The 14,354-nt window shown below is 32.1% G+C and overlaps 3 protein-coding genes across 3 annotated transcripts; all 3 read left to right on the forward strand.

Moving 5' to 3' along the window:
* The first annotated feature begins 2,079 nt into the window (after nt 1-2,079).
* Nucleotides 2,080-2,884, forward strand: LOC111878383 (uncharacterized). The gene is made up of 2 exons (XM_023874882.1): nt 2,080-2,397; nt 2,471-2,884. The coding sequence occupies exons 1-2, from the start codon at nt 2,080-2,082 to the stop codon at nt 2,882-2,884; spliced, it is 732 nt and encodes a 243-aa protein (XP_023730650.1).
* An 830-nt stretch (nt 2,885-3,714) lies between these two features.
* Nucleotides 3,715-4,493, forward strand: LOC128127332 (uncharacterized). The gene is made up of 3 exons (XM_052765794.1): nt 3,715-3,964; nt 4,036-4,105; nt 4,304-4,493. Exons 1-3 carry the CDS (start codon nt 3,715-3,717, stop codon nt 4,491-4,493), a joined length of 510 nt encoding a protein of 169 aa, XP_052621754.1.
* Nucleotides 4,494-6,432: 1,939 nt separating this feature from the next.
* On the forward strand, nt 6,433-13,140 carry LOC111878398 (uncharacterized). The gene is made up of 20 exons (XM_023874905.3): nt 6,433-6,586; nt 6,996-7,056; nt 7,264-7,374; nt 7,519-7,581; nt 7,682-7,752; nt 7,838-7,937; nt 8,020-8,090; nt 8,387-8,487; nt 8,574-8,677; nt 8,953-9,006; nt 9,078-9,133; nt 9,235-9,273; nt 9,379-9,523; nt 9,752-9,930; nt 10,363-10,430; nt 10,539-10,611; nt 10,689-10,750; nt 10,830-11,712; nt 12,021-12,311; nt 12,647-13,140. The coding sequence occupies exons 2-20, from the start codon at nt 7,000-7,002 to the stop codon at nt 12,912-12,914; spliced, it is 2,796 nt and encodes a 931-aa protein (XP_023730673.1). The 5' UTR covers nt 6,433-6,586; nt 6,996-6,999; the 3' UTR covers nt 12,915-13,140.
* The last annotated feature ends 1,214 nt before the right edge of the window (nt 13,141-14,354 follow it).

Below are 14,354 nucleotides of genomic sequence, written 5' to 3' on the forward strand. Positions count from 1 at the left end.
AAATCCTCATCCTTGATTGCTCCATTCACCAATTCAATTTTACCCCCCAATAATATAAACGTATAAGAAATGGATAGTGTAGAGCCTTGCCTTTCAAAAAATAATTGCTCGTACCTGTATGCTCATTAAAATATTACATGTGTCAATTTTTAAAATAGATGTTAAAAGGTTCTCAAACCTAAGAGCTACTTTTATTCACGATTAAAAACACAATATTAGAACAAACCAACAAAAAAACCAAAACAGAGACTTTCATTTACACCAAAGCAGAGAATAAATGATCACTAATTAGACAAAAGAAGTATTTTGTCTTGGTTTAGGATATTTATTTCTATGGAAGTAAGTATTTATAGGCTAACTACATTTGTGTGAAGGGAATTTCAAAAGTCAAATTAAATCTTATAAGTTGAATAGTCTTGGAAGTTTCAAATGAATGAGATTCATTACTTTGAAGGTGAAAGGGTGTGGGGGTTTCAAATGCATGAGGTGTTGGCAAATTTTTATGGGGGTTTCAAATGAATGAGATTCAAGGAAAAATGCTAGCTTTATAAGTATGTATGCTATATATATATATATATATATATATATATATATATATATATATATATATATATATATATATATATATAGGAGGGTTCAATTTAGAAAAAAAAATAGGTTGAGAATGAGGAAATCATTTTCAGCCACACATTTATTTTGCCGCAAAACACTTAGGCATACCGGCGGAAATAGATAACGGATACACATGTGTTTTCCAACCAAACATGTTTACTTAAAATATGCTAATCATTACCTTAATATCCACAAAAACATCTTGTTTAAGGGTTTAATGCTGAAGATTTAATTAATACTCATTATATCTTTAATATGTAATATGAATTAATTACTTTCTTAAAATAACTAAAATTAATGGTTCAGAATCAATCGTAGGGCCTGTTTGATTTGAACTTACCGGGTCCGGTCAGTGTTGACTGCTGACCCGGTCAGCAGTCAGCTGTTTGTTATTGACATATTAGAGCTGATTTGGTCAGCCCAGTCCATCCCATTCCACTGACTCAGTCATTAAAAAAAAATACTTCCTGACTAGGAAATAAGAGAAGCGATTTTTACCCTTGCCCTTTATCGCCTCCAGCCTCCTTCGTCTACACAAAATCCAATCCCATCGACTGCTGTTGTTGCGTCATCGATTGCTGCCTGTTGCGCTATCTTCTGCTGCCTGCTGCACCATCTTCTTTGGTGAAGACCAGATAGCGCCGACGACAACCACACAGCGCCACTGCAGGTATGTTTCTGCGATTTTTTTTTTGCTTTTCTTTTCCTGAAATCAGAAAACCCTTCATGTTTGTTGTGAAATTACTGATTTCATTCTGAAATCAAAGTTTGAAATCACTTCTTTCATTATTCTTGGATTCAATTAGATTCAAGAGTTAGCATAAAATCAATTTGTTATGTGTTTTTGTTTATGATATCTGATTTCATAATGTGTTTTTTCCTGAAATCATAAAACCCTTCATGTTTGTTGTGAAATTACTGATTTCATTCTGAAATCAAAATTTGAAATCAATTCTTTCATTATTCTTGGATTCAATTAGATTGAAGAGTTAACATAAAATAGATTTGTTATGTGTTTTTGTTTATGAAATCTGATTTCATAATGTGTTTTTGACATATAATCAGATTGTTATATGTTGTTGACATAAAATCATATTGTTATATGTTGTTGAAAATATGATGAACTCACATTTATGTGTTTTTGTGCATAAAATCAATTTGTTATGTGTTTATGTTTATGAAATCTGATTTTATAATGTGTTTTTGACATAAAATCAGATAGTTATATGTTGTTGACATAAAATCAGATTGTTATACGTTGTTGAAAATATGATGAACTCATATTTATGTGTTTTTATTTATAAAAGATTGTTGTATGCTTATAAAATCAATTCATAATGTGTTTTTGTTAATAAAAGATTGTTATATGTTGTTAAAAATGTGATGAAATCACATTTATGCTTTATTTATTTGTGAATTTGTGTTATGTGGATGATTAGCGATTTGTTTTTCCTTTTTACAATAGACATGACGGATAAAAGAATTAGGGTTAGTTGGAAGTCGGAATTGGTGGACAAAACTTTTTTGGAAGCATGTATACAAGAATTAACAAGCAATGGTCGGGAGGGTAGTGGCCTAAAAGCAAGCTCATGGGCTGTGGTCGCGGAGAAATTGAAAACAGATCATAATTTTATTGTCGACAAAAAACAAATGAAAAACCGATACGACTATTTAAAAGCAAAGTATGCAGTGTGGTTAAAACTTAAAAACAAAACAAGAAATATTTATAATCCCGTAACAAATTTTTTTAACATGACTAATAAAGAATGGGAAGCAGAAGCGAAGGTACATATATACATATTTTTTAAATTAGATTATTTTTTACTAGTTTAATAATATTTCTTAAATTTTCAAACAGTTGAACAAGTATGTAGATAAGCTGAGAAATGCACCCCTCCTTTGCCCTGAACTTTGTACCCAACTATTTGATGGTACGACCTCGACCGGTGTTCACAGTTGGGGTCCATCTTTGACACTACCTCATCCCAATGAAACCTTCAGTACACATGATTTTGAGGATACAGAGATGTATGAGCCAGCACCTCATGCAGATACCCCAAGCTCAACAGTACCTCAACCTACTAGTGAGGAATCATCTGGGCGGACAAAAAACAAGGGGGGCAAACGAAATGTTCCTAAAGATACCACACTTGATGATGAGTTGAAAGAAGTTGGAAGAGAATTTATCAAGGCTGCACAAGGATTCACGGAAGCAAATAATCTTGACAAGGAGATGGATGCTTGTATGGCGAAGTTGACAAGCTTGGAATAGGGAGAATATGATCTGAAATACACCACTACTCTTATGTTATTTGTTGAAAGTGCTGGTAATAGGAAAATTTGGTTGCGCCTTAACTTGTCAACTTGTGAGTCGTGGGTAACAAATGCGGGAAGAAAGTTTGGATTAGTTGGTTGACTTTAGTATGTTATGGTTCATTGTTTGACTTTAGTATGTTATGGTTCATTGTTTGACTTTAGTATGTTACGGTTTAGTTATGTTATGGATTGTTTTCTTAGATGCAATTATTGTTATATGAATTTATATGTTAAGGAATGTTATGCTTTTAGTATTTACATGTTACGGTTTGTTATGTTATTGATTAAAATGTAATTTGTATTTGACATCTAACAGGACACATGGATAAAGAAGGTGACTTTTTATATTTTCTTATATTCTCATGGTATTGGTTGATGTTGGTCCGACAAAGGCAAAGAATAATTGAAAGAATAAGAGCTAGCGAACAGGTAGCAAAGGGGTATGTGTATACATAAGATTTGATACACGGATGTCCTATACAATGTTTCGATATGATACGTCTTTCACAAGGTGCATTTGTACTATTATGCAATCACTTTATAGAAAGAAATTGGTTGCAATCTAGTAGGACGATAAGCGTTGAAGAGAAGATGGCTATGTTTTTACATGTTACAGGACATAATGAACGTTTTTGAGCCGTTAAAGAAAGATTTCATCACTCCACACAAACAATTCATCAATGTTTTCATGAGGTCTTACGTGCAATGATGTGTTTTGCACGAGAAATTATAGTACCAACCTCGTCTAATGCAACAAGAAATACATCAGAACGACATAGACGGATAATGCAGATATTTCCCAAAGCAATAGGTGCACTATATGGAACACTTGTACATGTAGTTGTGTCTGTTGATCAACAAACTCGTTATAGGAGAAGAGGAAAATGTGAATGTTATCAAAATGTAATTGGAATTTGTAATTTTGATATGATATTCACCTTTGTATGGGCTGGATGGGAGGGCATGGCACATGATTCTAAAGTTTTGAAAGAAGTTGCATTTAACCCGACTTCCGGATTTCCATTCCCTCCACCAGGTTTGTAACTTTACTATACGTTTTTTTTTATCTTTTTTTATTTATATGATAAATATGTCATACATCTACAGATAAATATTACCTTTGTGATGCCGCATACACCAACACCCGTGGATTTATGGCTCCCTACCGCAATACTAGGTATTGGTTAGCCTATTTTCGAAGAATAACTAAGGAAGAAAGGTTCAATCATGCTCATGCACAACTTTGAAATTACATTGAACGTGCTTATGGTGTATTGAAGGCGAGATTTTCAATTTTAAAACAAATGGCTCCTTATCCTTTTCCAGTGCAAAGAGACATAGTCATTGCTTGTGTTGCGGTCCATAATTTTATAAGGAAATACAATATTGAAGTTGAATTATTTACGAACTTTGAACAAAACACTATGGTTACTCCTAACGTGGGTGGTGGAGGAAATGAGGGTCAAAACATAGAAGACATAGAATGGGGTTCAGAAGCCGTTGACTATATGACTACTTTGCGTGACCAGATTGCTAATCAGTTACTTTCAAATGGTTCACGTTAAATGATGTACTTTTTTTATTATGTATGACAATTTGTATTTGGATTTTGTATTACATTTTGTATTTGGATTTTAATTGATGTATGTTTAATTTGTATTTTATATGATAATTTGTGTTTTTATATTTTTTTTATCCATCACAAGAGACAACACAAGGGTAATATGGTCATTTTTTCATTCAGCACAACCATTCAGATAAATAATCAAACAGCATAAACTCAGTCAGATATGGACTCAGTCAGCATTTCTAACCCAGTCAGCTCTAGCACAGTCAGCAACTATCAAACGATCCCTTACATGCACACAATAGATAGCTAGAATACAATAACCTAACCATATATATATATATATATATATATATATATATATATATATATATATATATATATATATATATATATAAGTTTATAACCCGTGCAAACCACGTTTACTAAATTAGTTAGACTTTCATAGTAAAAAAATTATACTTATTAATTAATTATTTTAAATAAATTATTAATTAAGAGATATATCAAAATTTTAAAGTTATTTATAATTTCAAATTTAACATATAATTAAAAAAAAAAAGTAAATGTTTCTGTAAAAAGTTTAAATTCTATTATTTAAAAACTTTATCGTTATTAATTATGATAGTTATTTGCCTAATATATTTTTCTGACATGTGATATAATATTAAAGCTATTCTTTTATATATATATATATATATATATATATATATATATATATATATATATATATATATATATATATATATATATATATATATATATATATATATGTGTGTGTGTGTGTGTTTTCAATTAAATCATCTAATCATCTAAACATTATATAAAAAATATATGCAATGTGCACCTGCACCGGAAAAATTCAACATGTTTGTGATTTATTTTTTTCAAAATCTTCAAATCGGTACATTAGTGCACATTTGATAGTGTTTTGATTGAAAAATATTACTGAGAAAAAAGAATCTTAGGTTCTTTAGAAATTTGAGTTCTTATTTGATCTTAATCATTTAAAAATCATTTGAAATAATTATATACAAAGTTAAGATGTTTTTTTTTCACGGGTTTTCCAAATACATTTATATGTTATTATACTAATACTTTATCAACTACCTTGTTAATTAAAAACTAGCTTTTCACACAACTTTAAACTTCAATATCCGTATGTAAATAAATGAAATGATCAACATGAAACATCATAAGTCTATTTTGTCCATGTAGTTAAGTCGTGTGCTTGCTAAATTCATTGTGATTTAAAACGAGCGTTCAAATCTCATAATTTATGATTGATTTGATTGAAAATAATAAGTAAAGGGTGACTTTTTTAAAGAAGAAAGAGCTAGTTACAATGACTTTTTTATATCGTTTGCCCACCTAAACTCTTCTTAAACCTTCTTTAAGTTAAAGTGAACTACAAAACTCATCTATTCATCCATTTACTAATATGTGTTGATGTTATTTGTCTAAATCTTGAATTTGTTTATATCGAGCAATATATACCATGTTAAGAGGGTTACAATATCTGTTTATAAATCAATTTTATCTAGTTTATGTCATATAATTAATTTCTAATTTCTAATATACATAAAAAATAAAATCTAAAATCCACCAAATTTACGTGTTTTCACTGCAATTTACAATTTAATGATTTTGATGGTTGCAAATGCAGGTTGACTTGAGAACCGAACATCAAACGATGTTAGGGGTACAATTACTTTTTTACCCTGATAACACATTACTGTTTTAATAGAGTTCCATTGAAGTTAACGAAGGAATTGTTTAAAGAAAAAAACTAAATTAGACTGAAAAGGTAATAAATAAAACTTCAAGACCAAAGTTGTACAATGATGAATAGTCAAGGACAACTTATGTAAATTAGTAAAAGAGTTGAGAGTTCAAAAGTTCATACAGTGGTTTTTAAATATAAACCAGAGGCAGCTACACCATATTGTTTATTCTTATTTTCAAGTTGCCAGTTAAGCATAATAGAGAGGGTCTCTACATCAATATCACCAGCAAACCTTTGCTGTATCGTTTCTTCACAAGTTACAACGTGGGTAGGGTTCGTGAAGTTCATCACTGAAACTAATCACGGTTTGATTCTTTCACTTGAATGCTGAAATCTAAATTCTTAGTTGATTAATTAATTGCTAATACGTTTGATTTGCCAAATATATGCTTCTCAAATTGAAATTTGTTTTCTATCGCAAACAATTCCGCCTGTGGTTTTTCCTTTCCACATCGGAGAATCAAGGTTACGTCAACTTTAAGTTTTCCGTTGAAAATTTGACATTGATTTTTCAAAATATGTTACAATCGTCGATTGTGTTTTGTTTGGAGGATTTTTTTCAACTAAATTTTGTTTTATTACTTACAGTTCGTTGTATTTGAATCTTCGTACTGGTTATGGCAATAAACACTCGTATCGGCGTTCAGCACCATTGCTGAGTTTGTGGAAATCGTAGTTAAGCTTCTTACCTGTGTTCTTTTTTTTTTCTTTCAGGGAAATGACAGCAAATAAATATGATGCTGATAGAGAAGATTCTAATTCGAATGATATCAAGGTACACGGATAATAATGCTTCAATTCTGTTATTCTTTTCATTTGTCTGTAAATCATTGTCCTGCATTACATTTGTAAATTGTGTTTCTAAGTAAATTTTACTGCTGGAAAACACTAGAAATTAACGATGATTAGATTCTTCAGAAGTTAAATTGAAGTTTTTACTGAATTTGACTAGATCTGTCCTGGTGTCTCTCTCTTTCTCTAGGGTAAGGTCGATCCAGCAAAACCAGCATCTCTTACATGGAATAGGAAACTAAACACCGACGCAATTCCCCTTTCACAGTTTGGCATAAAGGTCTCAGAAGTAATTCGTCTGGTATGTATGCTTTACCAATCATAAAATTAAAGTGAAAGAGTCTTTATCGAAATCAATGCTCTTCACTTTATCAGTATTTTGTCTGTAGCAACAAACTCTGGTCATTTATTGGATTTTTTTAAGTTGTTTTATTGATTTGCATAGGCTCCATTAATATATCGCTTATGGCTTTGGTTACGAGAAGATGCTTCAAAGGGAAACGGAAATGTATTTTTCTTACTCGTTAATATCATTATTTCTTTCACTAGTATTATAATAATCAAATGCACTAATTCAGTGACTTATTTATATATTGTATTTGTTTCAGGGAACTTTTGTGGACCCTTTCAAGAAACACTACTTTTCTTCTTGTTATGGTGTTCCTTTAGGTGGTATTGGGTAAGCTCAATAAACTTTTGTATGATAAATTGATAATCACAACTTTTTCTTTTGGTCATTTTATTTGAAAGAACACATCTGGCAGTGCAGGTAGCATTGGAAGGACATATAAAGGCGAATTTTTGCGTTGGCAACTCTTTCCTAAATTATGTGAAGATAAACCAGTTTTAGCAAATCAATTTTCTGTAAGTTTTTTCTTCTTTTTAACAGATATTCATCACTTTAATATTCAAAAATTATATCATATTTACTTTTAATATTGTGTAGATATTTGTCTCACGACCAAATGGAAACAAGACCTCCACTGTCCTCTGCCCACCAAACCCAAAACTGCTAAAGTAAGCAATTTTTCTCGTGTCCCAAAATAATTATAAATTATGTGGAAGTTATGAAAATATAGTATTACGTAGAAACACTAATTTAGAGTTTAGACTACTAAATCTTTTACAGGCAATCCAAGTATCAAAATCACTATTTATCTTGGATAAATTTTATTTTATAGATTTTGAATACCCAAATTTTGACTCTAAGTTTGATAAGAAGGCATTTGATTTTATTTTTTCATGATGACAAAATCTTGTTCTATGTGTAAGAATGAATGAAAGTGAAACTGAAAATAATGTAAAATCAACAGAGAGAGTTCGGTTGATGGGATTGGATCTTGGGACTGGAATTTCAGTGGAGAGAAATCTACATACCATGCATTATACCCAAGGGCTTGGACAGTTTATGATGGTAATTCTCATCTTTTTCATTCCCAAGGTTGACCATTGGTCTAAGTTTGACTTTCATCATTGACCAACCCTTTTTCTCTTATGTAGGTGAACCTGATCCTGACCTCAAAATAGTTTGTCGTCAGATTTCCCCAATTATCCCTCATAATTATAAAGAAAGCAGCCTTCCTGTAGCAGTATTTACTTACACAGTATGTTTTTTCTCTTAAAGTCTGACATGACAAGACACGACATGACACTCGATCAGAACACAACATAACATTAGAATAAGACCAAGTACTAAGGTTGATGCCAATGAGAGAAAACTACAATTTTTGTCCCATTCAAAAAGGTGGGAGAGAGACTCGCTCTCAATCTTTCTTTTGTACAAAAGACGTGAATACCCTCTTGTCCTTATTTACAGAGTTTTGTTATGTGGTCTATTGAGATGACATTGATCTTTATCATTGGCTTTAATCTTGCTTAGCTGTCAAACACCGGAAACACAGATGCAGATGTCACTTTGCTATTTACATGGGAGGTAAGTTATCATCATTTTAGGTATTTCAGAAAAACAAAATAAGTAAAAGTTGATATTCTCACTTATTTTAGAATTCTGTTGGTGGATCCTCTGGATTATCTGGTCATCATTCCAATTCAAAAATGACGTAAGGATGTTTACATGTTAACCTCAGATTGTACATCCATATTGGGTTTCAGGATTATTAATTATATACTTTGTCATAAATGTTAAAAATATTGTTATCAGGGTGAAAGATGGCGTTCATGGTGTACTCCTACATCACAGGTAAATTCTTCTCTCTTTTATTTATTAATTCATTAATAAAATGTGTTGTTCCATTTGTGTCATATGCAAGAAATAACAATGTACTTTCATTTATTTTTATTACAGGACTGCAGATGGGCAATCCCCGTTAACATTTGCTATTGCAGCACAAGAAACAAACCATGTTCACATTTCAGAGTGCCCTTCCTTCATAACATCTGGAAAGTCCAAGGGTTTCACAGCAAAAGACATGTGGAATGAAATTAAAAAGGTTGACTCAACTGTTTACTATATAGCATGTGAATTTCATTTATAGCTATTACAACACTGTACTTTCAATTTTCTTTTTCTTGTAAAGACAAATTTTACCCAATTATAGCAATGAATTTTCAAAGTGCAATGTTGTAATAGGTAGAAATGAAAGTAAGATGCTATAATAAACAAATAAATGGAAGTAGATTGCCATTTCTTACATCTAGCCTTAAATTTTATGATTCAGAATGGTTCGTTTGATGACCTTGATTCCTCTCAACTACCAATGGCTTCAGAGCCAAAGTCATGTATAGGTGCAGCTATTGCAGCTTCTGTGACCATACCATCTCAGGCTGTGCGTACTGTCACCTTCTCATTGGCATGGGACTGTCCGGAACTTGTCTTTCCAACCAGGACTTACCATAGGTGACTCACCATACCTTTTCTACACCTTTATAATATATGAAAAGGGTAAATGCAAGAAATAATAATGTACTTTTAATTCATAGCATTTTACTTTCATTTCGTCCTATTACATGATCCTACTTTGAAAATCAACCAAATTATCACAATGTCATCCAAATAACTTTTATAGCTATAATATGCTAGTTTTTTTAAAGTACAATGTCCTAATAAGAGAAAAAAAAAAAAAAATACTGAAAGTAGAATGCTATGATTAGGTAGATTTTCAAAGTACAATGCGATAATAAGAAAAAACTAAAAATACCTTGTTCTAATAGAAAAAGGGGTAGGATGCTAATGCTTTGATAAACAAATAGATGAAAGTACATTGGTATTTCTTGCATTTAGCGTTGTGTGAAAACTAGCATGATTCTTACAAGGGATGTTTTGTGACAGGCGTTACACCCAATTTTATGGCACTCATGGGGATGCTGCTGAAAAAATCGCACATGATGCTATTCTTGGTAATGCCTTCTTATCTATTTTAGTTTTTTAAAGTACATTGCTGTTTCAAGAAAATAGTTTTTATATATTATTAACAATTTCAATTATTGATTTTGTATGAAATTTAGAACATGGTAATTGGGAGGCCCAGATAGAAGCATGGCAACAGCCTATCCTTGAAGACAAGAGGCTTCCTGAATGGTAATCCAAAACCTCTAATTTAATTTTCTTTCTTTTCACTGCCCTTACTAATCTCTAATCCTATTGCCTTTCTTCAGGTACCCAATCACTCTTTTCAATGAATTATATTATCTCAACTCAGGGGGCACAATCTGGACAGGTAACCCCAATCCTTTTAGCTTTTAAATCTTCCATCATTGAAAGCAGCTAACGTTCATGTTCATAATCCATGTTTCCAGATGGACTAGGTCCAGTACAGAACCCCCGGAGTATTAATAATGGTAATATAACTCATGAATCCGACAATGATGATAATGTTCTTGAAAAAATCACTTCAGTCCGTGAAGAAATCCATATACCAACATCAAAAAACTCAGCATTCGGTACAAATCTTCTCCAAGAAGGAGAAGAAAACATCGGTCAATTTCTGTATTACGAAGGAATAGAATACCACATGTGTAACACATACGACGTCCATTTCTACGCATCATTCGCCCTAATCATGCTTTTCCCCAAACTCGAACTCAGCCTCCAACGCGACTTCGCAGCTTCTGTCCTGATGCACGATCCTCGTAAAATGAATCTTTTATCCGATGGGACGTGGGTCCCACGAAAAGCCCTAGGTGCTGTCCCACATGATATCGGAATGATCGATCCTTGGTTTGAAGTTAACTTCTATAACGTCTTCAATACGGATCAATGGAAAGATCTAAACCCTAAATTTGTCCTCCAAGCTTACAGAAACGTGGTGGCTACCGGAGATAAGATTTTTGCGAAAGCTGTTTGGCCTTCGGTTTATATTGCAATGGCGTACATGGAGCAGTTTGATAAGGATGAAGATGGGATGATTGAAAATGAAGGGTTCCCTGATCAGACGTTTGATACGTGGTCGGTTTCGGGTGTTAGTGCGTATTCTGGTGGGCTGTGGGTGGCGGCGTTGCAGGCGGCGTCTGCTATGGCTGGTGTAGTTGGTGATAAGGGGTATGAGGAGTATTTTTGGGCCAAGTTTTTGAAAGCGAGGAGTGTGTATGACAAGCTGTGGAATGGTTCTTACTTTAACTATGATGACAGTAATGGGAGGGCAAGTTCGTCAATTCAAGCTATCCAATTGGCTGGACAGTGGTATGTTACAACTTACAATTGAACCGCCTTTGTAAACCCCAAATAAACTATAATAAAAACAACTTTTTGTCATATTAAAATAATAATTTTTTTTACAATCTACATAAATAAAAACCGGGTTTTTTTTTTCATTCATGTGGACTGAAAAAGAAATATCCTTGTCTAAGGAATGAAAATTAACATTTGTAATTTTGTTTGGCAAAACAAATGGGTTTCTGACTTTCTTCCTTTCCATTTACTTATAAAAGAACAGATGATATTACAAAAGGGCATTTAAGACATTTAACATTGGTTGTGAATTGTGGTAGGTATACTCGAGCATGTGGGCTTTCTCCGATTGTTGATGAAGAAAAGGCGAAAAGTGCATTGGAGAAGATTTACAACTTCAATGTTTTAAAAGTGAACAATGGGAAGCGTGGAGCTATTAATGGGATGCTACCCACTGGAGAACCTGATACCTCATGTATGCAATCAAGAGAAATTTGGACCGGAGTCACTTATGCAGTTGCTGCTGGCATGCTTCATGAAGACATGATCAACACCGCTTTCCACACTGCAAGTGGTGTGTATGAAACCGCTTGGTCTGAAGAGGGATCTGGGTAAGTCTACTTAATAGCAACCTACTTTCTTTTGTTTAAGTTTTCAGAATATATCCAGAGTCTCTCTTTCTTACAAATTATAATATTCTTTTTTTCTACTTTTTGCAAAAATGGTGGTCTATTTGCAATAAAAATCCAAATATGACAGGTTGGAAAAGTTACACCTTCTTTCCCACCAAGTTTCATTATCTCACATCCCATAAAAATTCCAACAATTAACCATCTATATGTTTAAAAAATAAAAGAGGGAACTTTTGTAAAAAGTTAGTCGTGGCTTTCTTTATTAAGTTATTCTTTATGCATTAAGTAATAAGTCTGTTTTTTGGTACTTGCAGTTATTCTTTCCAAACCCCAGAAGCTTGGAACAGTAATGGGAAATACAGATCTCTAACTTACATGCGGCCTTTGGCGATTTGGGCTATGCAATGGGCCTTAACACAACCTAAAGGGCCTAATCAAGAAACGAAGCCTGATGTAAAGCCCGAATCTCTCCTCAGGCAACATGCCGGATATACAGAAGTGGCTTGTGTACTAAAGTTGCCAAAGGAGCAAGACACGAGAAGCATCTTGCAGAAAATGTTCGACTATGCTTGTAAAAGATGATGTGACATTTTTAGTTCTTTTTTACATACACTAAGTTATTAATATTCATGATCGTCTTCACAAAAAACAAAACCCAACATTCAGTATGTACATATATACACCGTAGCATTCTTATTTCTCTCATGTCCCTTCTTTAACTGACCTTCTTGTCATACAATACTTATGTACTTGAAATCTTCCTTTGGGTGTAGAAGTTGCAACCCAAGTTATACTTTTATACTCTCAACATTATGCTCCTTGCTAAAATTGCATCAAAGAATTGTGTCTTAATTGTGTTAAGTAAGTTTGTCAAGGTCTTGAGCTTAGGATTGTAAGATCTTAAGATCCTACCTATGAAAATTGTGTTAGATCATAATACGATCGTTTTATTTGTAAGATCACAAAAGTTATAAAAATCAATAAAAACAATTCTTTGGAAATACTTTTTAACGAGACAATTTTCGTATTTATAAATAAACTTTGTTTAAAATATACATAAATAAAACGATCTTTTCTGACCGAGAAAATTTGTGGATGTCACAATACACACCATTAATATGATGTTGTCTAATATCCAAACTTAATCGAACTAAGCATCCCCTTATGTCTTAGTTTATAACTAGACAATGCTACAATACCCACAAGCAACTTTAAACACAAATTTCATGTCTATGTAATATCTTTAGATTATAGGATATAGCTAAACACTCTTTCAACTTAATTCGAACTAAGCATCATTTATAAGTCTTATTTCATTATTAGGCAAGACTATAATGTTTTAGTAAACTTACAAAACCATTTTCCTGTTTATACGATATTATCGCAATATAGTATATGACTACACATTTCTTCAACTTAATTGGAACTCATGATCCTTTATACGTCATAGTTTAAAATTTAGACAAGACTATAATCACTGTAATCTAATTTCAATACCAACCTTGTAATCTAATTTCATAGTTTAAAATTTAGACAAGACTATAATCACTGTAATCTAATTTCAATACCAACCTTGTAATCTAATTTCAGGTTTCCCTTTTAAATGACCTAAAGACGAGTATTACTAAGCCTTAGTATTCGTTTGTATTTATAAAGTTATATTTAATCGTTACTGGTTTCGTAATTATAATAACTGTTTTTCATATTTATCAATAGGAATAATGTCATAAAAAACCTTAAGTTTGACAAAAAATGTCGGTTTTACCCTTCGACAGATTTTTGGTTCATTTATGCCGCAAACTTGTCATTTTTTGTCGGTTTTGCCCATTATACCCATAATAGCAGGTTTCCAAGTTACCATGAATTATCTTTTGCGAAAAAACTCTTAAGTTTCCAAATATTTTGCAAAAAAATCCATAAAATTATAAACATATAAAATACAAATATATATTCAATATTTGATAAAACTAATAGTTTTTAAGAATTTAAATGTCAAAAGTTTATATCAAACTAATATAAATT

Source organism: Lactuca sativa, chromosome 7 (assembly GCF_002870075.4).
Source record: "Lactuca sativa cultivar Salinas chromosome 7, Lsat_Salinas_v11, whole genome shotgun sequence".
Classification (NCBI taxonomy): Eukaryota; Viridiplantae; Streptophyta; class Magnoliopsida; order Asterales; family Asteraceae; genus Lactuca; species Lactuca sativa.

Bases quoted from the DNA above. Each gene is read 5' to 3' on its own strand.
- LOC111878383 (XM_023874882.1), top strand. From the start codon at position 2,080: ATGACGGATAAAAGAATTAGGGTTAGTTGGAAGTCGGAATTGGTGGAC. The intron at 2,398-2,470 runs GTACATATATAC...ATTTTCAAACAG, and splicing joins AATGGGAAGCAGAAGCGAAG to TTGAACAAGTATGTAGATAA.
- LOC128127332 (XM_052765794.1), top strand. From the start codon at position 3,715: ATGCAGATATTTCCCAAAGCAATAGGTGCACTATATGGAACACTTGTA. The intron at 3,965-4,035 runs GTTTGTAACTTT...ATACATCTACAG, and splicing joins ATTTCCATTCCCTCCACCAG to ATAAATATTACCTTTGTGAT. The intron at 4,106-4,303 runs GTATTGGTTAGC...TAATTTTATAAG, and splicing joins GCTCCCTACCGCAATACTAG to GAAATACAATATTGAAGTTG.
- LOC111878398 (XM_023874905.3), top strand. From the start codon at position 7,000: ATGACAGCAAATAAATATGATGCTGATAGAGAAGATTCTAATTCGAAT. The intron at 8,488-8,573 runs GTAATTCTCATC...TCTCTTATGTAG, and splicing joins GGCTTGGACAGTTTATGATG to GTGAACCTGATCCTGACCTC. The intron at 10,612-10,688 runs GTAATCCAAAAC...GCCTTTCTTCAG, and splicing joins GACAAGAGGCTTCCTGAATG to GTACCCAATCACTCTTTTCA.